This window comes from Hyla sarda, unplaced genomic scaffold (genome assembly GCF_029499605.1).
Source record: "Hyla sarda isolate aHylSar1 unplaced genomic scaffold, aHylSar1.hap1 scaffold_146, whole genome shotgun sequence".
NCBI classification, from domain to species: domain Eukaryota; kingdom Metazoa; phylum Chordata; class Amphibia; order Anura; family Hylidae; genus Hyla; species Hyla sarda.
Genome location: NW_026608090.1, coordinates 301,061 through 326,455, shown reverse-complemented (window position 1 = coordinate 326,455; position 25,395 = coordinate 301,061). Strand labels below are relative to the sequence as shown.

Here is a 25,395-nt window from a genome sequence, read left to right as displayed (position 1 = left end):
CCATACACCTCACTGTACACCTCACTGTACACCTCACCGTACACCGCACCGTACACCTCACTGTACACCTCACCATACACCTCACCATACACCTCACTGTACACCTCACTGTACACCTCACTGTACACCTCACCATACACCTCACCGTACACCTCACTGTACACCTCACTGTACACCTCACCATACACCTCACCGTACACCTCACCATACACACCGTACACCGCACCGTACACCGCACCGCACACCGCACCGTACACCGCACCGTACACCTCACTGTACACCTCACCATACACCGCACCGTACACCTCACCGTACACCGCACCGTACACCTCACCGTACACCGCACCGTACACCTCACTGTACACCGCACCGTACACCGCACCGTACACCTCACCATACACCGCACCATACACCTCACTGTACACCGCACCGTACACCGCACCGTACACCTCACCGTACACCGCACCGTACACCTCACTGTACACCTCATCATACACCTCACCGTACACCTCACTGTACACCTCACCGTACACCTCACCGTACACCTCACTGTACACCTCACCATACACCTCACCATACACCTCACCGTACACCTCACCGTACACCTCACCATACACCTCACCGTACACCTCACCGTACACCTCACCGTACACCTCACCATACACCTCACCATACACCTCACCGTACACCTCACCGTACACCTCACCGTACACCTCACCATACACCTCACCATACACCTCACCGTACACCTCACCATACACCTCACCGTACACCTCACCGTACACCGCACCGTACACCTCACTGTACACCTCACCATACACCTCACTGTACACCTCACCGTACACCTCACTGTACACCTCACCGTACACCTCACTGTACACCTCACCATACACCTCACCGTACACCTCACCGTACACCTCACCATACACCTCACCGTACACCTCACCGTACACCTCACCGTACACCTCACCGTACACCTCACTGTACACCTCACCATACACCTCACCATACACCTCTCTGTACACCGCACCATACACCTCACCGTACACCTCACCATACACCTCACCGTACACCTCACCGTACACCTCACTGTACACCTCACCGTACACCTCACCGTACACCTCACTGTACACCTCACCATACACCTCACCATACACCTCACCGTACACCTCACCGTACACCTCACCATACACCTCACCGTACACCTCACCGTACACCTCACTGTACACCTCACCATACACCTCACCATACACCTCACCGTACACCTCACCATACACCTCACCGTACACCTCACCGTACACCGCACCGTACACCTCACTGTACACCTCACGATACACCTCACTGTACACCTCACCGTACACCTCACTGTACACCTCACCATACACCTCACCGTACACCTCACCGTACACCTCACCATACACCTCACCGTACACCTCACCATACACCTCACCATACACCTCACCATACACCTCACTGTACACCTCACCATACACCTCACCGTACACCTCACCGTACACCTCACTGTACACCTCACCGTACACCTCACCGTACACCTCACCGTACACCTCACCATACACCTCACCGTACACCTCACCATACACCTCACCATACACCTCACTGTACACCTCACCATACACCTCACTGTACACCTCACTGTACACCTCACCGTACACCGCACCGTACACCTCACTGTACACCTCACCATACACCTCACCATACACCTCACCGTACACCTCACCGTACACCTCACCGTACACCTCACCGTACACCTCACTGTACACCTCACTGTACACCTCACCATACACCTCACCGTACACCTCACTGTACACCTCACTGTACACCTCACCATACAACTCACTGTACACCTCACCATACACCTCACCGTACACCTCACTGTACACCTCACTGTACACCTCACTGTACACCTCACCATACACCTCACTGTACACCTCACTGTACACATCACCATACACCTCACCATACACCTCACTGTACACCTCACTGTACACATCACCATACACCTCCCCATACACCTCACCGTACACCTCACTGTACACCTCACTGTACACCTCACTGTACACCTCACCATACACCTCACCGTACACCTCACCATACACCTCACCGTACACCTCACCATACACCTCACCATACACCTCACCGTACACCTCACCGTACACCTCACCGTACACCTCACCGTACACCGCACCGTACACCTCACTGTACACCTCACCATACACCTCACTGTACACCTCACCGTACACCTCACTGTACACCTCACCGTACACCTCACTGTACACCTCACCATACACCTCACCGTACACCTCACCGTACACCTCACCATACACCTCACCGTACACCTCACCATACACCTCACCGTACACCTCACCGTACACCTCACTGTACACCTCACCATACACCTCACCATACACCTCTCTGTACACCGCACCATACACCTCACCGTACACCTCACCATACACCTCACCGTACACCTCACCGTACACCTCACTGTACACCTCACCGTACACCTCACCGTACACCTCACTGTACACCTCACCATACACCTCACCATACACCTCACCGTACACCTCACCGTACACCTCACCATACACCTCACCGTACACCTCACCGTACACCTCACTGTACACCTCACCATACACCTCACCATACACCTCACCGTACACCTCACCATACACCTCACCGTACACCTCACCGTACACCGCACCGTACACCTCACTGTACACCTCACGATACACCTCACTGTACACCTCACCATACACCTCACCATACACCTCACCATACACCTCACTGTACACCTCACCGTACACCTCACTGTACACCTCACCGTACACCTCACCATACACCTCACCGTACACCTCACCGTACACCTCACCGTACACCTCACTGTACACCTCACCGTACACCTCACCGTACACCTCACCGTACACCTCACCATACACCTCACCGTACACCTCACCATACACCTCACCATACACCTCACTGTACACCTCACCATACACCTCACTGTACACCTCACTGTACACCTCACCGTACACCGCACCGTACACCTCACTGTACACCTCACCATACACCTCACCATACACCTCACTGTACACCTCACTGTACACCTCACTGTACACCTCACCATACACCTCACCGTACACCTCACTGTACACCTCACCATACAACTCACTGTACACCTCACCATACACCTCACCGTACACCTCACTGTACACCTCACTGTACACCTCACTGTACACCTCACCATACACCTCACTGTACACCTCACTGTACACATCACCATACACCTCACCATACACCTCACTGTACACCTCACTGTACACATCACCATACACCTCCCCATACACCTCACTGTACACCTCACTGTACACATCACCATACACCTCACCATACACCTCACCATACACCTCACTGTACACCTCACTGTACACCTCACCATACACCTCACCGTACACCTCACTGTACACCTCACTGTACACCTCACCATACACCTCACCATACAACGCTCTGTACACCGCACCATACACCTCACCGTACACCTCACCGTACACCTCACCGTACACCTCACCATACACCTCACTGTACACCTCACCATACACCTCACTGTACACCTCACTGTACACCTCACCATACACCTCACCATACACCTCACCGTACACCTCACTGTACACTTCACCATACACCTCACCGTACACCTCACCGTACACCTCACCATACACCTCACCGTACACCTCACCATACACCTCACCATACACCTCACCATACACCTCACCATACACCTCACTGTACACCTCACCATACACCTCACCATACACCTCACCATACACCTCACTGTACACCTCACCTTACACCTCACCATACACCTCACCGTACACCTCACCATACACCTCACCGTACACCTCACCGTACACCTCACTGTACACCTCACCATACACCTCACTGTACACCTCACCATACACCTCACCATACACCTCACTGTACACCTCAGCATACACCTCACTGTACACCTCACCGTACACCTCACCGTACACCTCACCATACACCTCACTGTACACCTCACCGTACACCGCACCGTACACCTCAGCATACACCTCACTGTACACCTCACCGTACACCTCACCGTACACCTCACCATACACCTCACTGTACACCTCACCATACACCTCACCAAAGACCTCACTGTACACCTCACCATACACCTCACCATACACCTCTCTGTACACCTCACCGTACACCTCACCGTACACCTCACCATACACCTCACTGTACACCTCACCATACACCTCACTGTACACCTCACTGTACACCTCACCATACACCTCACCATACACCTCACCGTACACCTCACTGTACACCTCACCATACACCTCACTGTACACCTCACCATACACCTCACTGTACACCTCACTGTACACCTCACCATACACCTCACCGTACACCGCACCGTACACCTCACTGTACACCTCACTATACAGCTCACCATACACCTCACCATACACCTCACCGTACACCTCACTGTACACCTCACCATACACCTCACCATACACCTCACTGTACACCTCAGCATACACCTCACTGTACACCTCACCGTACACCTCACCGTACACCTCACCGTACACCTCACCATACACCTCACTGTACACCTCACTGTACACCTCACCATACACCTCACCGTACACCTCACCATACACCTCACCGTACACCTCACTGTACACCTCACCATACACCTCACTGTACACCTCACCGTACACCTCACCATACACCTCACCATACACCTCACCATACACCTCACTGTACACCTCACCATACACCTCACCATACACCTCACTGTACACCTCAGCATACACCTCACTGTACACCTCACCGTACACCTCACCGTACACCTCACCATACACCTCACTGTACACCTCACTGTACACCTCACCATACACCTCACCGTACACCTCACCATACACCTCACCGTACACCTCACTGTACACCTCACCATACACCTCACTGTACACCTCACCGTACACCTCACCATACACCTCACCATACACCTCACCATACACCGCACCATACACCTCACTGTACACCGCACTGAACACTGCACCCCTCACTGTTTCACTGTACACCACACCGTACCGTACACCTCACTGTACATCGTACCGTACACCGCACCGTACACCTCACAGTACACCTCACCATACACCTCACCATACACCTCACCATACACCTCACCATACACCGCACCATACACCTCACTGTACACCGCACTGAACACTGCACCCCTCACTGTTTCACTGTACACCTCACTGTACACCTCACCGTACACCGCACCGTACACCTCACTGTATACCTCACTGTACATCGTGCCATACACCCTGAGGGTCACCCATGCTGCTGATTCTGTTTGGCGCCCTGGTCCGACCGCACTACATGTGAGTTTGCACTTTAATAAAGATGATTTTCTTCTGTACTGGTGCGTGCTGCCATCTTCATCTACACTCTGGATTACTGTGGTATATTTCTGTGCTGTATTGGTGCAGACCCCTTTACACAGTCATTTAGGGGTTCACCTGTGCTGTATTGGTGCAGACCCCGTTACACAGTCATTTAGGGGTTCACCTGTGCTGTATTAGTGCAGACCCCTTTACACAGTCATTTAGGGGTTCACCTGTGCTATATTGTTGCAGACCCCGTTACACAGTCATTTAGGAGTTCACCTGTGCTGTATTGGCGCAGACCCCATTACACAGTCATTTAGGGGTTCACCTGTGCTGTATTGGTGCAGACCCCGTTACACAGTCATTTAGGGGTTCACCTGTGCTGTATTGGTGCAGACCCCGTTACACAGTCATTTAGGAGTTCACCTGTTCTGTATTGGTGCCGACCCCGTTACACAGTCATTTAGGGGTTCACCTGTGCTGTATTGGTGCAGACCCCGTTACACAGTCATTTAGGGGTTCACCTGTGCTGTATTGGTGCAGACCCCGTTACACAGTCATTTAGGAGTTCACCTGTTCTGTATTGGTGCCGACCCTGTTACACAGTCATTTAGGGGTTCACCTGTGCTGTATTGGTGCAGACCCCGTTACACAGTCATTTAGGGGTTCACCTGTGCTGTATAAGTGCAGACCCCTTTACACAGTCATTTAGGGGTTCAACTGTGCGGTATTGGTGCAGACCCCTTTACACAGTCATTTAGAGGTTCACCTGTGCTGTATTGGTGCAGACCCTGTTACACAGTCATTTAGGGGTTCACCTGTGCTGTATTGGTGCAGACCCCGTTACACAGTCATTTAGGGGTTCACCTGTTCTGTATTGGTGCAGACCCCGTTACACAGTCATTTAGGGGTTCACCTGTGCTGTATTGGTGCAGACCCCGTTACACAGTCATTTAGGGGTTCACCTGTGCTGTATTGGTGCAGACCCCGTTACACAGTCATTTAGGGGTTCACCTGTGCTGTATTGGTGCAGACCCCGTTACACAGTCATTTAGGGGTTCACCTGTGCTGTATTGGTGCAGACCCCGTTACACAGTCATTTAGGGGTTCACCTGTGCTGTATTGATGCAGACCCCTTTACACAGTCATTTAGGGGTTCACCTGTGCTGTATTGGTGCAGACCCTGTTACACAGTCATTTAGGGGTTCACCTGTGCTGTATTGGTGCAGACCCCGTTACACAGTCATTTAGGGGTTCACCTGTACTGTATTGGTGCAGACCCCCTTACACTGTCATTTAGGGGTTCACCTGTGCTGTATTGGTGCAGACCCCTTTACACAGTCATTTAGGGGTTCACCTGTGCTGTATTGGTGCAGACCCCGTTACACAGTCATTTAGGGGTTCACCTGTACTGTATTGGTGCAGACCCCGTTATACAGTCATTTAGGGGTTCACCTGTGCTGTATTGGTGCAGACCCCTTTACACAGTCATATAGGGGTTCACCTGTGCTGTATTGGTGCAGACCCCGTTACACAGTCATTTAGGGGTTCACCTGTGCTGTATTGGTGCAGACCCCGTTACACAGTCATTTAGGGGTTCACCTGTGATGTATTGTTGCAGACCCCCTTACACAGTCATTTAGGGGTTCACCTGTGCTGTATTGGTGCAGACCCCGTTACACAATCATTTAGGGGTTCACCTGTGCTGTATTGGTGCAGACCCCGTTACACAGTCATTTAGGGGTTCACCTGTGCTGTATTGGTGCAGACCCCGTTACACAGTCATTTAGGGGTTCACCTGTGCTGTATTGGTGCAGACCCCGTTACACAGTCATTTAGGGGTTCACCTGTGCTGTATTGGTGCAGACCCCTTTACACAGTCATTTAGGGGTTCAACTGTGCGGTATTGGTGCAGACCCCGTTACACAGTCATTTAGGGGTTCACCTGTGCTGTATTGGTGCAGACCCCGTTACACAGTCATTTAGGGGTTCACCTGTGCTGTATTGGTGCAGACCCCGTTACACAGTCATTTAGGGGTTCACCTGTGCTGTATTGGTGCAGACCCCGTTACACAGTCTTTAGGGGTTCACCTGTGCTGTATTGGTGCAGACCCTGTTACACAGTCATTTAGGGGTTCACCTGTGCTGTATTGGTGCAGACCCCTTTACACAGTCATTTAGGGGTTCACCTGTGCTGTATTGGTCAGACCCCGTTACACAGTCATTTAGGGGTTCACCTGTGCTGTATTGGTGCAGACCCCGTTAGACAGTCATTTAGGGGTTCACCTGTGCTGTATTGGCGCAGACCCCGTTACACAGTCATTTAGGGGTTCACCTGTGCTGTATTGGTGCAGACCCCGTTACACAGTCATTTAGGGGTTCACCTGTACTGTATTGGTGCAGACCCCCTTACACAGTCATTTAGGAGTTCACCTGTGCTGTATTGGTGCAGACCCCGTTACACAGTCGTTTAGGGGTTCACCTGTGCTGTATTGGTGCAGACCCCGTTACACAGTCATTTAGGGGTTCACCTGTGCTGTATTGGTGCAGACCCCGTTACACAGTCATTTAGGGGTTCACCTGTACTGTATTGGTGCAGACCCCGTTACACAGTCATTTAGGGGTTCACCTGTGCTGTATTGTTGCAGACCCCGTTACACAGTCGTTTAGGGGTTCACCTGTGCTGTATTGGTGCAGACCCCGTTACACAGTCATTTAGGGGTTCACCTGTGCTGTATTGGTGCAGACCCTGTTACACAGTCATTTAGGAGTTCACCTGTGCTGTATTGGCGCAGACCCCGTTACACAGTCATTTAGGGGTTCACCTGTGCTGTATTGGTGCAGACCCCGTTACACAGTCATTTAGGGGTTCACCTGTGCTGTATTGGTGCAGACCCCGTTACACAGTCATTTAGGGGTTCACCTGTGCTGTATTGGTGCAGACCCCGTTACACAGTCATTTAGGGGTTCACCTGTGCTGTATTGGTGCAGACCCCGTTACACAGTCATTTAGGGGTTCACCTGTGCTGTATTGATGCAGACCCCTTTACACAGTCATTTAGGGGTTCACCTGTGCTGTATTGGTGCAGACCCCGTTACACAGTCTTTAAGGGGTTCACCTGTGCTGTATTGGTGCAGACCCCGTTACACAGTCATTTAGGGGTTCACCTTTGCTGTATTGGTGCAGACCCCGTTACACAGTCATTTAGGGGTTCACCTGTGCTGTATTGGTGCAGACCCCGTTACACTGTCATTTAGGGGTTCACCTGTGCTGTATTGGTGCAGACCCTGTTACACAGTCATTTAGGGGTTCACCTGTGCTGTATTGGTGCAGACCCCGTTACACTGTCATTTAGGGGTTCACCTGTGCTGTATTGGTGCAGACCCCTTTACACAGTCATTTAGGGGTTCACCTGTGCTGTATTGGTGCAGACCCCGTTACACAGTCATTTAGGGGTTCACCTGTGCTGTATTGGTGCAGACCCCGTTACACAGTCATTTAGGGGTTCACCTGTGCTGTATTGATGCAGACCCCTTTACACAGTCATTTAGGGGTTCACCTGTGCTGTATTGGTGCAGACCCCGTTACACAGTCTTTAAGGGGTTCACCTGTGCTGTATTGGTGCAGACCCCGTTACACAGTCATTTAGGGGTTCACCTTTGCTGTATTGGTGCAGACCCCGTTACACAGTCATTTAGGGGTTCACCTGTGCTGTATTGGTGCAGACCCCGTTACACTGTCATTTAGGGGTTCACCTGTGCTGTATTGGTGCAGACCCTGTTACACAGTCATTTAGGGGTTCACCTGTGCTGTATTGGTGCAGACCCCGTTACACTGTCATTTAGGGGTTCACCTGTGCTGTATTGGTGCAGACCCCTTTACACAGTCATTTAGGGGTTCACCTGTGCTGTATTGGTTCAGACCCCGTTACACAGTCATTTAGGGGTTCACCTGTACTGTATTGGTGCAGACCCCGTTACACAGTCATTTAGGGGTACACCTTTGCTGTATTGGTGCAGACCCCTTTACACAGTCATTTAGGGGTTCACCTGTGCTGTATTGGTGCAGACCCCGTTACACTGTCATTTAGGGGTTCACCTGTGCTGTATTGGTGCAGACCCCGTTACACAGTCATTTAGGGGTTCACCTGTGCTGTATTGGTGCAGACCCCGTTACACAGTCATTTAGGGGTTCACCTGTGCTGTATTGTTGCAGACCCCCTTATACAGTCATTTAGGGGTTCACCTGTGCTGTATTGGTGCAGACCCCGTTACACAATCATTTAGGGGTTCACCTGTGCTGTATTGGTGCAGACCCCGTTACACAGTCATTTAGGGGTTCACCTGTGCTGTATTGGTGCAGACCCCGTTACACTGTCATTTAGGGGTTCACCTGTGCTGTATTGGTGCAGACCCCGTTACACAGTCATTTAGGGGTTCACCTGTGCTGTATTGGTGCAGACCCCGTTACACAGTCATTTAGGGGTTCACCTGTGCTGTATTGGTGCAGACCCCGTTACACAGTCATTTAGGGGTTCACCTGTGCTGTATTGGTGCAGACCCCGTTACACAGTCATTTAGGGGTTCACCTGTGCTGTATTGGTGCAGACCTCCTTACACAGTCATTTAGGGGTTCACCTGTGCTGTATTGGTGCAGACCCCGTTACACAGTCATTTAGGAGTTCACCTGTGCTGTATTGGTGCAGACCCCATTACACAGTCATTTAGGAGTTCACCTGTGCTGTATTGGTGCAGACCCCATTACACAGTCATTTAGGGGTTCACCTGTGCTGTATTGGTGCAGACCCCGTTACACAGACGTTTAGGGGTTCACCTGTGCTGTATTGGTGCAGACCCCGTTACACAGTCATTTAGGGCTTCACCTGTGCTGTATTGGTGCAGACCCCCTTACACAGTCATTTAGGGGTTCACCTGTGCTGTATTGGTGAATACCCCGTTACACAATCATTTAGGGGTTCACCTGTGCTGTATTGGTGCAGACCCCGTTACACTGTCATTTAGGAGTTCACCTGTGCTGTATTAGTGCAGACCCCTTTACACAGTCATTTAGGGGTTCACCTGTGCTGTATTGGTGCAGACCCCTTTACACAGTCATTTAGGGGTTCACCTGTGCTGTATTGGTGCAGACCCCCTTACACAGTCATTTAGGGGTTCACCTGTGCTGTATTGGTGCAGACCCCTTTACACAGTCATTTAGGGGTTCACCTGTGCTGTATTGGTGCAGACCCCGTTACACAGTCATTTAGGGTTTCACCTGTACTGTATTGGTGCAGACCCCGTTACACAGTCATTTAGGGGTTCACCTGTGCTGTATTGTTGCAGACCCCGTTACACAGTCATTTAGGGGTTCACCTGTGCTGTATTGGTGCAGACCCCTTTACACAGTCATTTAGGGGTTCACCTGTGCTGTATTGGCGCAGACCCCGTTACACAGTCATTTAGGAGTTCACCTGTGCTGTATTGGTGCAGACCCCGTTACACAGTCATTTAGGGGTTCACCTGTGCTGTATTGGTGCAGACCCCGTTACACAGTCATTGAGGGGTTCACCTGTGCTGTATTGGTGCAGACCCCTTTACACAGTCTTTTAGGGGTTCACCTGTGCTGTATTGGTGCAGACCCCGTTACACAGTCATTTAGGGGTTCACCTGTACTGTATTGGTGCAGACCCCGTTACACAGTCATTTAGGGGTTCACCTGTGCTGTATTGGTGCAGACCCCGTTACACAGTCATTGAGGGGTTCACCTGTGCTGTATTGGTGCAGACCCCTTTACACAGTCTTTTAGGGGTTCACCTGTGCTGTATTGGTGCAGACCCCGTTACACAGTCATTTAGGGGTTCACCTGTACTGTATTGGTGCAGACCCCGTTACACAGTCATTTAGGGGTTCACCTGTGCTGTATTGGTGCAGACCCCGTTACACAGTCATTTAGGGGTTCACCTGTGCTGTATTGGTGCAGACCCCGTTACACAGTCATTTAGGGGTTCACCTGTGCTGTATTGGTGCAGACCCCGTTACACAGTCATTTAGGGGTTCACCTGTGCTGTATTGGTGCAGACCCCGTTACACAGTCATTTAGGGGTTCACCTGTGCTGTATTGGTGCAGACCCCTTTACACAGTCATTTAGGGGTTCACCTGTGCTGTATTGGTGCAGACCCCGTTACACAGTCATTTAGGGGTTCACCTGTGCTGTATTGGTGCAGACCCCGTTACACAGTCGTTTAGGGGTTCACCTGTGCTGTATTGGTGCAGACCCAGTTACACAGTCATTTAGGGGTTCACCTGTGCTGTATTGGTGCAGACCCTGTTACACAGTCATTTAGGGGTTCACCTGTGCTGTATTGGTGCAGACCCCGTTACACAGTCATTTAGGGGTTCACCTGTGCTGTATTGGCGCAGACCCCGTTACACAGTCATTTAGGGGTTCACCTGTGCTGTATTGGTGCAGACCCCTTTACACAGTCATTTAGGGGTTCACCTGTGCTGTATTGGTGCAGACCCCTTTACACAGTCATTTAGGGGTTCACCTGTGCTGTATTGGTGCAGACCCCGTTACACAGTCATTTGGGGGTTCACCTGTGCTGTATTGGTGCAGACCCCGTTACACAGTCATTTAGGGGTTCACCTGTGCTGTATTAGTGCAGACCCCGTTACACAGTCATTTGGGGGTTCACCTGTGCTGTATTGGTGCAGACCCCGTTACACAGTCATTTGGGGGTTCACCTGTGCTGTATTGGTGCAGACCCCGTTACACTGTCATTTAGGAGTTCACCTGTGCTGTATTAGTGCAGACCCCGTTACACAGTCATTTAGGGGTTCACCTGTGCTGTATTGGTGCAGACCCCTTTACACAGTCATTTAGGAGTTCACCTGTGCTGTATTGGTGCAGACCCCTTTACACAGTCATTTAGGGGTTCACCTGTGCTGTATTGGTGCAGACCCCTTTACACAGTCATTTAGGAGTTCACCTGTGCTGTATTGGTGCAGACCCCTTTACACAGTCATTTAGGAGTTCACCTGTGCTGTATTGGTGCAGACCCCGTTACACAGTCATTTAGGGGTTCACCTGTGCTGTATTGGTGCAGACCCCGTTACACTGTCATTTAGGGGTTCACCTGTACTGTATTAGTGCAGACCCCGTTACACAGTCATTTAGGGGTTCACCTGTGCTGTATTGGTGCAGACCCCTTTACACAGTCATTTAGGGGTTCACCTGTACTGTATTGGTGCAGACCCCGTTACACAGTCATTTAGGGGTTCACCTGTGCTGTATTAGTGCAGACCCCTTTACACAGTCATTTAGGAGTTCACCTGTGCTGTATTGGTGCAGACCCCGTTACACTGTCATTTAGGAGTTCACCTGTGCTGTATTGGTGCAGACCCCTTTACACAGTCATTTAGGGGTTCACCTGTGCTGTATTGGTGCAGACCCCGTTACACAGTCATTTAGGGGTTCACCTGTGCTGTATTGGTGCAGACCCCCTTACACAGTCATTTAGGAGTTCACCTGTGCTGTATTGGTGCAGACCCCGTTACACTGTCATTTAGGGGTTCACCTGTGCTGTATTAGTGCAGACCCCTTTACACAGTCATTTAGGAGTTCACCTGTGCTGTATTGGTGCAGACCCCTTTACACAGTCATTTAGGGGTTCACCTGTGCTGTATTGGTGCAGACCCCGTTACACAGTCATTTAGGGGTTCACCTGTACTGTATTGGTGCAGACCCCGTTATACAGTCATTTAGGGGTTCACCTGTGCTGTATTGGTGCAGACCCCGTTACACTGTCATTTAGGAGTTCACCTGTGCTGTATTGGTGCAGACCCCTTTACACAGTCATTTAGGAGTTCACCTGTGCTGTATTGGTGCAGACCCCGTTACACTGTCATTTAGGAGTTCACCTGTGCTGTATTAGTGCAGACCCCTTTACACAGTCATTTAGGGGTTCACCTGTGCTGTATTGGTGCAGACCCCTTTACACAGTCATTTAGGGGTTCACCTGTGCTGTATTGGTGCAGACCCCTTTACACAGTCATTTAGGGGTTCCCCTGTGCTGTATTGGTGCAGACCCCTTTACACAGTCATTTAGGGGTTCACCTGTGCTGTATTGGTGCAGACCCCATTACACAGTCATTTAGGGGTTCACCTGTGCTGTATTGGTGCAGACCCCGTTACACAGTCATTTAGGGGTTCACCTGTGCTGTATTGGTGCAGACCCCTTTACACAGTCATTTAGAGGTTCACCTGTGCTGTATTGGTGCAGACCCCGTTACACAGTCATTAAGGGGTTCACCTGTGCTGTATTGGTGCAGACCCCGTTATACAGTCATTTAGGGGTTCACCTGTGCTGTATTGGTGCAGACCCCTTTACACAGTCATTTAGGGGTTCACCTGTGCTGTATTGGTGCAGACCCCGTTACACAGTCATTTAGGGGTTCACCTGTGCTGTATTGGTGCAGACCCCTTTACACAGTCATTTAGGAGTTCACCTGTGCTGTATTGGTGCAGACCCCTTTACACAGTCATTTAGGGGTTCACCTGTGCTGTATTGGTGCAGACCCCGTTACACTGTCATTTAGGAGTTCACCTGTGATGTATTAGTGCAGACCCATTTACACAGTCATTTAGGGGTTCACCTGTGCTGTATTGGTGCAGACCCCTTTACACAGTCATTTAGGGGTTCACCTGTGCTGTATTGGTGCAGACCCCTTTACACAGTCATTTAGGGGTTCCCCTGTGCTGTATTGGTGCAGACCCCTTTACACAGTCATTTAGGGGTTCACCTGTGCTGTATTGGTGCAGACCCCATTACACAGTCATTTAGGGGTTCACCTGTGCTGTATTGGTGCAGACCCCGTTACACAGTCATTTAGGGGTTCACCTGTGCTGTATTGGTGCAGACCCCTTTACACAGTCATTTAGAGGTTCACCTGTGCTGTATTGGTGCAGACCCCGTTACACAGTCATTAAGGGGTTCACCTGTGCTGTATTGGTGCAGACCCCGTTATACAGTCATTTAGGGGTTCACCTGTGCTGTATTGGTGCAGACCCCTTTACACAGTCATTTAGGGGTTCACCTGTACTGTATTGGTGCAGACCCCGTTACACAGTCATTTAGGGGTTCACCTGTACTGTATTGGTGCAGACCCCGTTACACAGTCATTTAGGGGTTCACCTGTGCTGTATTGGTGCAGACCCCGTTACACAGTCATTTAGGGGTTCACCTGTACTGTATTGGTGCAGACCCCGTTATACAGTCATTTAGGGGTTCACCTGTGCTGTATTGGTGCAGACCCCGTTACACTGTCATTTAGGAGTTCACCTGTGCTGTATTGGTGCAGACCCCTTTACACAGTCATTTAGGAGTTCACCTGTGCTGTATTGGTGCAGACCCCGTTACACTGTCATTTAGGAGTTCACCTGTGCTGTATTAGTGCAGACCCCTTTACACAGTCATTTAGGGGTTCACCTGTGCTGTATTGGTGCAGACCCCTTTACACAGTCATTTAGGGGTTCACCTGTGCTGTATTGGTGCAGACCCCTTTACACAGTCATTTAGGGGTTCCCCTGTGCTGTATTGGTGCAGACCCCTTTACACAGTCATTTAGGGGTTCACCTGTGCTGTATTGGTGCAGACCCCATTACACAGTCATTTAGGGGTTCACCTGTGCTGTATTGGTGCAGACCCCGTTACACAGTCATTTAGGGGTTCACCTGTGCTGTATTGGTGCAGACCCCTTTACACAGTCATTTAGAGGTTCACCTGTGCTGTATTGGTGCAGACCCCGTTACACAGTCATTAAGGGGTTCACCTGTGCTGTATTGGTGCAGACCCCGTTATACAGTCATTTAGGGGTTCACCTGTGCTGTATTGGTGCAGACCCCTTTACACAGTCATTTAGGGGTTCACCTGTGCTGTATTGGTGCAGACCCCGTTACACAGTCATTTAGGGGTTCACCTGTGCTGTATTGGTGCAGACCCCTTTACACAGTCATTTAGGAGTTCACCTGTGCTGTATTGGTGCAGACCCCTTTACACAGTCATTTAGGGGTTCACCTGTGCTGTATTGGTGCAGACCCCGTTACACTGTCATTTAGGAGTTCACCTGTGATGTATTAGTGCAGACCCATTTACACAGTCATTTAGGGGTTCACCTGTGCTGTATTGGTGCAGACCCCGTTACACAGTCATTTAGGGGTTCAACTGTGCGGTATTGGTGCAGACCCCGTTACACAGTCATTTAGGGGTTCACCTGTGCTGTATTGGTGCAGACCCCTTTACACAGTCATTTAGGGGTTCACCTGTGCTGTATTGGTGCAGACCCCGTTACACAGTCATTTAGGGGTTCACCTGTGCTGTATTGGTGCAGACCCCTTTACACAGTCATTTAGGGGTTCACCTGTGCTGTATTGGTGCAGACCCCTTTACACAGTCATTTAGGGGTTCACCTGTGCTGTATTGGTGCAGACCCCTTTACACAGTCATTTAGGGGTTCCCCTGTGCTGTATTGGTGCAGACCCCTTTACACAGTCATTTAGGGGTTCACCTGTGCTGTATTGGTGCAGACCCCATTACACAGTCATTTAGGGGTTCACCTGTGCTGTATTGGTGCAGACCCCGTTACACAGTCATTTAGGGGTTCACCTGTGCTGTATTGGTGCAGACCCCTTTACACAGTCATTTAGAGGTTCACCTGTGCTGTATTGGTGCAGACCCCGTTACACAGTCATTTAGGGGTTCACCTGTGCTGTATTGGTGCAGACCCCTTTACACAGTCATTTAGAGGTTCACCTGTGCTGTATTGGTGCAGACCCCTTACACAGTCATTTAGGGGTTCACCTGTACTGTATTGGTGCAGACCCCTTTACACAGTCATTTAGGGGTTCACCTGTGCTGTATTGGTGCAGACCCCGTTACACAGTCATTAAGGGGTTCACCTGTGCTGTATTGGTGCAGACCCCTTTACACAGTCATTTAGGGGTTCACCTGTGCTTGCCGGTTGCATTGTGGCCGCATCATAGTGGAGTTACCATACGGGGGCTTTGTGACTGTCTCTTGCCATAATATAGACACTTACTGTTCATCTGAGAATCACACGTATCAGGATGGAATAGACGGTCCTCCGAGGTCCTTGTTGTCCGGGGGTCCTCCGAGGTCCTTGTTGTCCGGGGGTCTTCAGATATTGGGGTTATATAAAATGTTATTCCTCAATTGTTCCTTGTCTGATCCAAACGGATGTACAGATGGTAAAGGGCGACTTATAGGTCTAATAAAGGAGCGGTTATCACCTGTCATGTGACCAGACTGAGGTAACAGGTCAAAGTGCGATATACGGAGGTGTAAGGTATGTGGTGTCCCGGTACAGGACTTGGTCCTGTCCCTTTGTCTGCAGTCCCCTCAGCCAGAGTCCCTCCATGCTAATGGGCTCTATGCTAATGCCTCTTAATATGGTAATATTTAATGTATATATTTATATATGTAATTACTCTAGGATACCTCTGTATAGGACCTTAGAGGTCACGTGCCTTTGATTTATGTTGTGCTATGGTTTAAGGACCTTTGGATCATGTGTTATACCCAGAGTTCCAGGGGTCAGGAATGACAGGTTTGGCTATCCAATGAGCTTTGTTCCACCCCCTTAATATATAAGGGGCTGCAGCCACTAAATTCTCTCTCTTATTGCTGGATTATCAGAGAAACCACATCTCATATCTCATCAATTCAAGATAGGTCTGGAGCTTTATCTTCCGCAGCAACTAAACCGTGAGTTATCCAGCTCAAAACTACTAAAATCCTGTGTGACTACAGTAACTCAATTACCATAAAACCAGTAGCACAGTGGCTAGAAAACCAAAGCTCATGGCACTCAGAAGTCCCAGCAAACCTGTGAAGAACCTGAACTACGGTCCTCTATACAAAGACTGTTTTGTTACCTGCAGTTGCATAAAATATGCAGTAAAGTTTATTCCGGTTTTCATCAATATCTGCTGTGGACATTCCTTTAGTTTTCCCTACCGTTTATGGGACGGTTGGCGGCAGGAACATTAGCCTAATGAAACCGCACCCTGGCATCACGACAACAAAGGGTTAATACCAATACCCTACACTACCACTCCGCAACACCCCATTGCATCCTTCCACACCCTGGCACCACAACTCTTTTGGCATCACGAACAGGATTCGGGTGTGTGCTTTAACCCCTTAAGGACCCATGACGTATGCGTACCTCATGGTCTTTTACTGGTCTCCGCCGCTCAGATCCGGAAGCGGATCCCTGGTGAAAACCTTCAGCAGGGATCCAGGGCAAACACCGAGGGGGGCCATGTAGGGGGGCCATGATCGCCGCAAATCGCAAGGGAAATCGCCCCTGTGATCTGCGGTGATACCGGGCTGATCGGGTCTCTGGGACCCGACCACCCGGTAATTTTGCATGATCCCAGTTGTCACAGACAGCCAGGACCATGCTGGAGGATAGGAGCGAGGTGGCAAGCCGGCCACCTTCTCCGATCCCCTGCGATCCGTCGGTTAGTTAACCGACCAATCGCAGGGGGGCGGTTACTTCCTCCCGCGATGCCCGGCCCCTGGAAGTCCGGAGAGGACGGGAGGAAGACCGGAGGACGCGGTGGGGGACGGGGGAGTGCTGGGGACCGGCCCCGGTACTTACCTCGTCCCTGAAGACCAGGATCCAGACGATGAAGACGGCGGCGGCGACAGGTGAGTAGATCTTCAGCCGCGGTCGGGCTCTTTACAGCAATGCACGTCGCCGTAAAGCAACATGCATTGCTGTAATTGGACCCTTTATACTACAACTCCAAGCATGCCCAGACAGCCCTTGGCGTCTGGGCATGCTGGGAGTTGTAGTTCTGCAACATCTGGAAGGGCACAGATTGGGAACCACTGTATTAGCGGTCTGCAAATTGTAGTCCTCCAGATGTTGCAAAACTACAACTCCAAGCATGCTGGGAGTTGTAGTTCGGCAACATCTCTCTCTAAAGAATGCGTTCCTGAGAATGTTTGGGAGTTGTGGTTTTGCAACAACTGGAGGCACACTGGTTGGGAAACATTGTCTGTTTCTTAACTCAGTGTTTCCCAACCCGTGCCTCCAGCTGTTGCAAAACTATAACTACCAGCATGCACTGCACTCCTGTTGGGAGTTGTAGTTTTGCAACAGCTGGAACAACCCCCCCCCCCCCCCCCTAGGGTACATTCACATGGGCAGGAGCTTACAGTGAGTATCAGGCTGCAAGTTAGCGATGCAGCAAATTTTGCGCGGCAGCTCAAACTCGCAGCGGAAAACTCGCTGTAATCCCCCGCCCATGTGACTGTACCCTAAAAACACTACACTACACTAACACAAAATAAAATAAAAAGTAAAAAACACTACATATACACATACCCCTACACAGCCCCCCTCCCCTCCCCAATAAAAATGAAAAACGTCTGGTACGCCACTGTTTTCAAAATGGAGCCTCCAGCTGTTGCAAAACAACAACTCCCAGTATTGCTGGACTGCCGTTGACTGTCCAAGCATGCTGGGAGTTTTGCAACAGCTGGAGGCACTCTGTTTGGGAATCACTGGCGTAGAATACCCCTATGTCCACCCCTATGCAAATCCCTAATTCAGGCCTCAAATGCCCATGGCGCTCTCACTTTGGAGCCCTGTCGTATTTCAAGGCAACAGTTTAGGGTCACATATGGGGTATGGCCGTACTCAGGAGAAATTGCCTAACAAATTTTGGGGGGCTTTTTCTCCTTTCACCCCTTATGAAAAGGTGAAGTTGGGGGTCTACACCAGCATGTTAGTGTAAAAAAAATTTTTTTTTACACTAACAAGCTGGTGTTGCCCTATACATTTCATTTTGACAAGAGGTAAAAGGGAAAAAAGCCCCCCAAAATTTGTAATGCAATTTCTCCCGACTACGGAGATACCCCATATGTGGGCGCAAAGTGCTCTGGGGGCGCACAACAAGGCCCAGAAGGGAGAGTGCGCCATGTACATTTGAGGTGATTGGCTGATAGTTACAGCGGTTTTGACAAACGCAAAAAAATAAAAACCCCACATGTGACCCCATTTCGGAAACTACACCCCTCATGGAATGTAATGAGGGGGTGCAGTGAGAATTTACCCCCCACAGGTGTCTGACGGATCTTTGGAACAGTGGGCTGTGCAAATTAAAAATTTTGTACAGCCCACTGTCCCAAAGATCTGACAGACACCAGTGGGGAATAAATGCTCACTGTACCCCTTGTTACGTTCCTTGAGGGATGGAGTTTCCAAAATGGTATGCCATGGGGGTATTTTTTGCTGTCCTGGCACCATAGGGGCTTCCTAAATGCGACATGCCCCCAAGCAAAATTTGCTCTCAAAAAGCATTTTGCTCTGAGCATTGTAGTTCGCCCGTAGTGCACTTCAGGTCAACTTATGGGGTACCTCCATACTCAGAAGAGATGGGGTTACAAATTTTGTGGAGTACTTTCTGCTATTCACCCTTGCAAAAATGTGAAATTTGGAGGGAAACCCACATTGCTCTCTGCTTGTAAGGAAAATGGATATTCCAAATAAAAAAAATTTTGATTCACATATACAATATGTCTACTTTATGTCTCCATTATAAAATTTATGAGTTTTTACTTTTGGAGACACCAGAGGGCTTCAAAGTTCAGCAGCAATTTTCCAATTTTTCACAAAATTTTCAAACTCACAATTTTTCAGGGACCAGTTCAGGTTTGAAGTGGATTTGAAGGGTCTTCACAAATGAACCCATTATAAAAACTACACCCCCCAAAGTATTAAAAATGACATTCAGTAAGTGTTTTAACCCTTTAGGTATTTCACAGGAATAGCAGCAAAGTGAAGGAGAAAATTTACAATCTTCATTTTTTACACTCGCATGTTCTTGTAGACCCAATTTTTGAATTTTTACAAGGGGTAAAAGGAGCAAATTTATACTTATGTTTGTAGCCCAATTTCTCTCGAGTAAGCACATACCTCATATGTCTATGTAAAGTGTTCGGCGGGCGCAGTAGAGGGCTCAGAAGGGAAGGAGCGACAAGGGGATTTTGGAGAGTACGTTTTTCTGAAATAGTTTTTGGGGGGCATGTCACCTTTAGGAAGCCCCTATGGTGCCAGAACAGCAAACAAAAACACATGCCATACCACTTTGGAAACTAGACCCCTTGAGGAACGTAACAAGGTAGAAAGTGAGCCTGAATACCCCACAGGTGTTTCACGACTTTTGCATATGTAAAAAAATATATATTTTTTTTCACTAAAATGTGTGTTTCCCCCCAAATTTCACTTTTTTGCAAGGGTTAATAGCAGAAAAGACCTCCCAAAATTTGTAACCCCATCTCTTCTGAGTATGGAGGTACCCAATAAGTATACCTGAAGTGCACTACGGGTGAACTACAATGCTCAGAAGAGAAGGAGTCATATTTGGCTTTTTGAGAGCAAATTTTGCTCGGGGGGCATGTCGCATTTAGGAAGCCCCTATGGTGCCAGAACAGCAATAAAACCCCACATGGCATACCATTTTGGAAACTAGACCCCTTGAGGAACGTAACAAGGAATAAAGTGAGCCTTAATACCCCACAGGGGGTTTCACGACTTTTGCATATGTAAAAAAAAAAAAAAAATTCCCTAAAATGTGCGCTTCCCCCCAAATTTCACATTTTTGCAAGGGTTAATAGCAGAAAAGACCCCCCAAAATTTGTAACCCCATCTCTTCTGAGTATGGAAATACCCCATGTGTGGACGTCAAGTGCTCTGCTGGCGCACTACAATGCTCAGAAGAGAAGGAGCGCCATTGAGCTTTTGGGGAAAAAATTGTTTGGAATGGAAGACAGGGGCCATGTGCGTTTACAAAGCCCCCCGTGGTGCCAGAACAGTGGACCCCCCACATGTGACCCTATTTTGGAAACTACACCCCTCACAGAATGTAATAAGGGGTACAGTGAGCATTTACACCCCACTGGCGTTTGACAGATCTTTAGAACAGTGGGCTGTGCAAATGAAAAATTAAATTTTTCATTTTCACGGACCACTTTTCCAAAAAATCTGTCAGACACCTGTGGGGCGTAAATGCTCACTGTACCCCTTATTACATTCCGTGAGGGGTGTAGTTTCCAAAATGGGGTCACATGTGGGTATTTATATTTTTGCGTTTATGTCAGAACCACTGTAAAATCAGCCACCCCTGTGCAAATCACCAATTTAGGCCTCAAATGTACATAGTGCGCTCTCACTCCTGAGCCTTGTTGTGCGTCCGCAGAGCATTTTACGCCCACATATGGGGTAATTCCGTACTCAGGAGAAATTGTGTTACAAATTTTGGGGGTCTTTTTTTCCTTTTAACGCTTGTGAAAATAAAAAGTATAGGGCAACACCAGCATGTTAGTATAATTTTTTTTTTTTTTTACACTAACAAGCTGGTGTAGCCCCAACTTTTCATTTTCATAAGGGGTAAAAGGAGAAAAAGCCCCCCAATATTTGTAGTGCAATTTCTCCCGAGTACGGAGATATTTTGCCGTACTCAGCTATTAACATTGTGTTTGTCTGGTGCGCAAGAAAAGTAAGGGGGGAGGCGAAGAACTCTGTGTGGTTGCAGTCCCTACCTGAAGGGGTTAAAGTCAGCGCTGGGCCTTCCCGCGTGCGCGAACAGCCACAGCTCCTCCCTACGAGACCTCCACAGTCACGCCTCCAGGGTTGGCCGGAACGAGAGTTACCTCCTGTGTTGCTGGGGGGAAGGCTTTCCTATCTGTCCCTAACCGGAAGTCCTTCGGGGGCAGCGAAAATTCAAACGCTACGCCAGCTGTGCCCGCTTATCATTACAGTACCTCCGCTGTAGAAGCTTTGCACAAGCTAAAATAAGGATCCGGGCAGCACAGCTGGTACAGTACACTGCAGCAGACCGCACAAGTTCCGCAGCAAGCTAGTCCTTCTTAACCTGTTGGGGACGAAGGTCGTATGCATACGCCCTTGCGTCCTGGTACTTAAGAATGAAGGACGTATCCATACGCCCGTGGGAATTTCGGTCCCCGCCGCGCGCCGGGCGGGATCGGGCCGCGGTGACTGCTGATATCGATCAGCAGGTACCCCGTGCAAATGCCCAGGGGGGTCATCAGACCCCCCCATGTCGGCGATCGGCGCAAATCGCAAGTGAATTCACACTTGCGATTTGCGCAGATTCCGGGTCATTACGGGTCTATGGTGGCCCGGTGACCCGGAATAGAAGGGGGATCGCGGGTGTCTAAGACACCCACGATCCCCCTGTAGCGATAGGAGTGAGGTGGCACGGGTGCCACCCCTCCTATCCCTGCTATTAGTGGTCTAGACGCGACCACCAATAGCAGATCTGGGGCGGAGGGGGGGTTTACTTTCTTTTTCCCCGTCCTGCCCTCCCACAATAGGCGGAGCAGGACGGGGAAAAAGAAGAGGAGCGGTGCCGGAGTCCACTTACCCCTACGGAGGCAGCGGAGCGACGGAGATCTGCGGCGGCGTGCGGCAGAAGAGGACACCTCCTGGATGCGACGGAAGCCGGTGAGTAGTTGCCTAGCAACATCTAGAGGGCTACAGTCTGAGACCACTATAGTGGTCACTAGACTGTAGCCCTCCAGATGTTGCAAAACTACAACTCCCAGCATGCCCAGACAGCTGTTTGCTGTGTGAGCATGCTGGAATTTGTAGTTTTGCAACAGCTGGAGGTCTGCAGTTTGGAGATCACTGTTCAGTGGTCTCTAAATTGTAGCACTCCAGATGTTGCAAAACTACAAATTCCAGCATGCCCACACAGGAAACAGCTGTCTCGGCATGCTGGGAGTTGTAGTTGCGTACCTCCAGCTGTCGCATAACTACATCTCCCAGCATGCCCTTCTGTGATCAGTACATGCTGGGAATTGTAGTTTTGCAACAGCTGGAGGAACACTGGTTGGAAAATACTGAGTTAGGTAACAGAACCTAACTGAAGGTTGTTACGCCGAGCGCTCCGGGTCCCTGTTCCTCCTGGAGCGCTCACGGCGTCTCTCTCCCTGCAGCACCCCGGTCAGACCCGCTGACCGGGAGCACTGCACTGACATTGCCGGCGGGGATGCGATTCGCACAACGGGATCGCATCCCAAGTCACTTACCCGTCCCGGTCCCCGGCTGTCATGTCCTGGCGCGCGCGGCTCCGCTCTCTAGGGCGCGCGCGCGCCAGCTCTCTGAGACTTAAAGGGCCAGTGCACCAATGATTGGTGCCTGGCCCAATCAGTCTAATTAGCTCCCACCTGCTCCCTGTGTATATTACCTCACTTCCCCTGCACTCCCTTGCCGGATCTTGTTGCCTTGTGCCAGTGAAAGCGTTTAGTGTGTCCAAAGCCTGTGTTACCTGAACTCCTGCTATCCACCCTGACTACGAACCTTGCCGCCTGCCCCGACCTTCTGCTACGTCTGACCTCGCCTCTGTCTAGTCCTCCTGTCCCACGCCTTCTCAGCAGTCAGCGAGGTTGAGCCGTTACCGGTGGATACGACCTGGTTGCTACTGCCGCAGCAAGACCATCCCGCTTTGCGGCGGGCTCTGGTGAACACCAGTAGCATCTTAGAACCGGTCCACTAGCACGGTCCACGCCAATCCCTCGCTGACACAGTGGATCCACAACCTGTAAGCCGAATCGTGACATTAGATCCGGCCATGGATCCCGCTGAGGTGCCGCTGCCAAGTCTCGCTGACCTATCCACGGTGGTCGCTCAGCAATCGCAGCAAATTGCCCAAAAAGGACAGCAGCTGTCGCAGTTGACCGCCACGTTACAGCAACTTCTGCCTCTGCTACAGCAGCAACCATCTCCTCCGCCAGCTCCTGCACCTCCTCCGCAGCGAGTGGCCGCTCCTAGCCTCCGCTTGTCCCTGCCGGACAAATTTGATGGGGACTCTAGACTCTGCCGTGGCTTCTTGTCTCAATGTTCCCTGCATATGGAGATGTTGTCGGACCAATTTCCTACAGAACGGTCTAAGGTGGCGTTCGTAGTAAGCCTTCTTTCAGGAAAGGCCTTGTCTTGGGCCACACCGCTCTGGGACTGCAATGATCCTGCCACAGCCACAGTCCAGTCCTTCTTCGCTGAAGTCCGTAGTGTCTTCGAGGAACCAGCCCGAGCTTCTTCTGCCGAGACTGCCCTGTTGAACCTGGTCCAGGGTAATTCTTCAGTGGGCGAGTACGCCATCCAATTTCGTACTCTTGCTTCCGAGTTATCATGGAATAACGAGGCTCTCTGCGCGACCTTTAAAAAAGGCCTATCCAGTCGCATCAAGGATGTGCTGGCCGCACGAGAGATTCCTGCCAACCTCCAAGAACTCATCCATTTGGCTACCCACATTGACATGCGTTTTTCTGAGCGACACCAAGAGCTCCGCCAGGAAAAAGACTTAGATCTCTGGGCACCTCTCCCACAGCATCCTTTGCAGTCTACGCCTGGGCCTCCCGCCGAGGAGGCCATGCAAGTGGATCGGTCTCGCCTGACCCAGGAAGAGAGGAATCGCCGTAGGGAAGAAAATCTCTGTCTGTACTGTGCCAGTACCGAGCACTTCTTGGTGGATTGCCCTATCCGTCCTCCACATCTGGGAAACGCACGCTCGCACCCAGCTCACGTGGGTGTGGCGTTTCTTGGTACGAAGTCTGCTTCTCCACGTCTCACGGTGCCCGTGCGGATTTCTCCTTCTGCCAACTCCTCCCTCTCAGCCGTGGCCTGCTTGGACTCTGGTGCCTCTGGGAATTTTATTCTGGATTCTTTGGTGAATAAGTTCTGCATCCCGGTGACCCGTCTCGTCAAGCTGCTTTACATTTCCGCGGTGAACGGAGTTAGATTGGATTGCACCGTGCATTACCGCACAAAACCCCTCTTAATGTGTATTGGACCCCATCACGAAAAGATTGAATTTTTAGTCCTTCCCAACTGCAC

General features: G+C 50.4%; 1 protein-coding gene across 2 annotated transcripts in view; it reads right to left on the bottom strand.

Moving 5' to 3' along the window:
* LOC130308082 (phospholipid scramblase 1-like) overlaps window positions 1-25,395 on the bottom strand; it is an 82,554-nt gene that overhangs the window by 45,430 nt on the left and 11,729 nt on the right. Inside the window, exon 1 of one of the 2 annotated variants that reach the window (XM_056552228.1) lies at window positions 16,543-17,064. The exons of the other annotated variant lie outside the window; for it this stretch is intronic. Coding sequence (XP_056408203.1) covers window positions 16,543-16,549 — 7 coding nt within the window. The 5' untranslated portion in view covers window positions 16,550-17,064. Of the gene's footprint in view, window positions 1-16,542; window positions 17,065-25,395 lie in introns of those variants that run through there. 2 annotated transcript variants of the gene reach the window in all.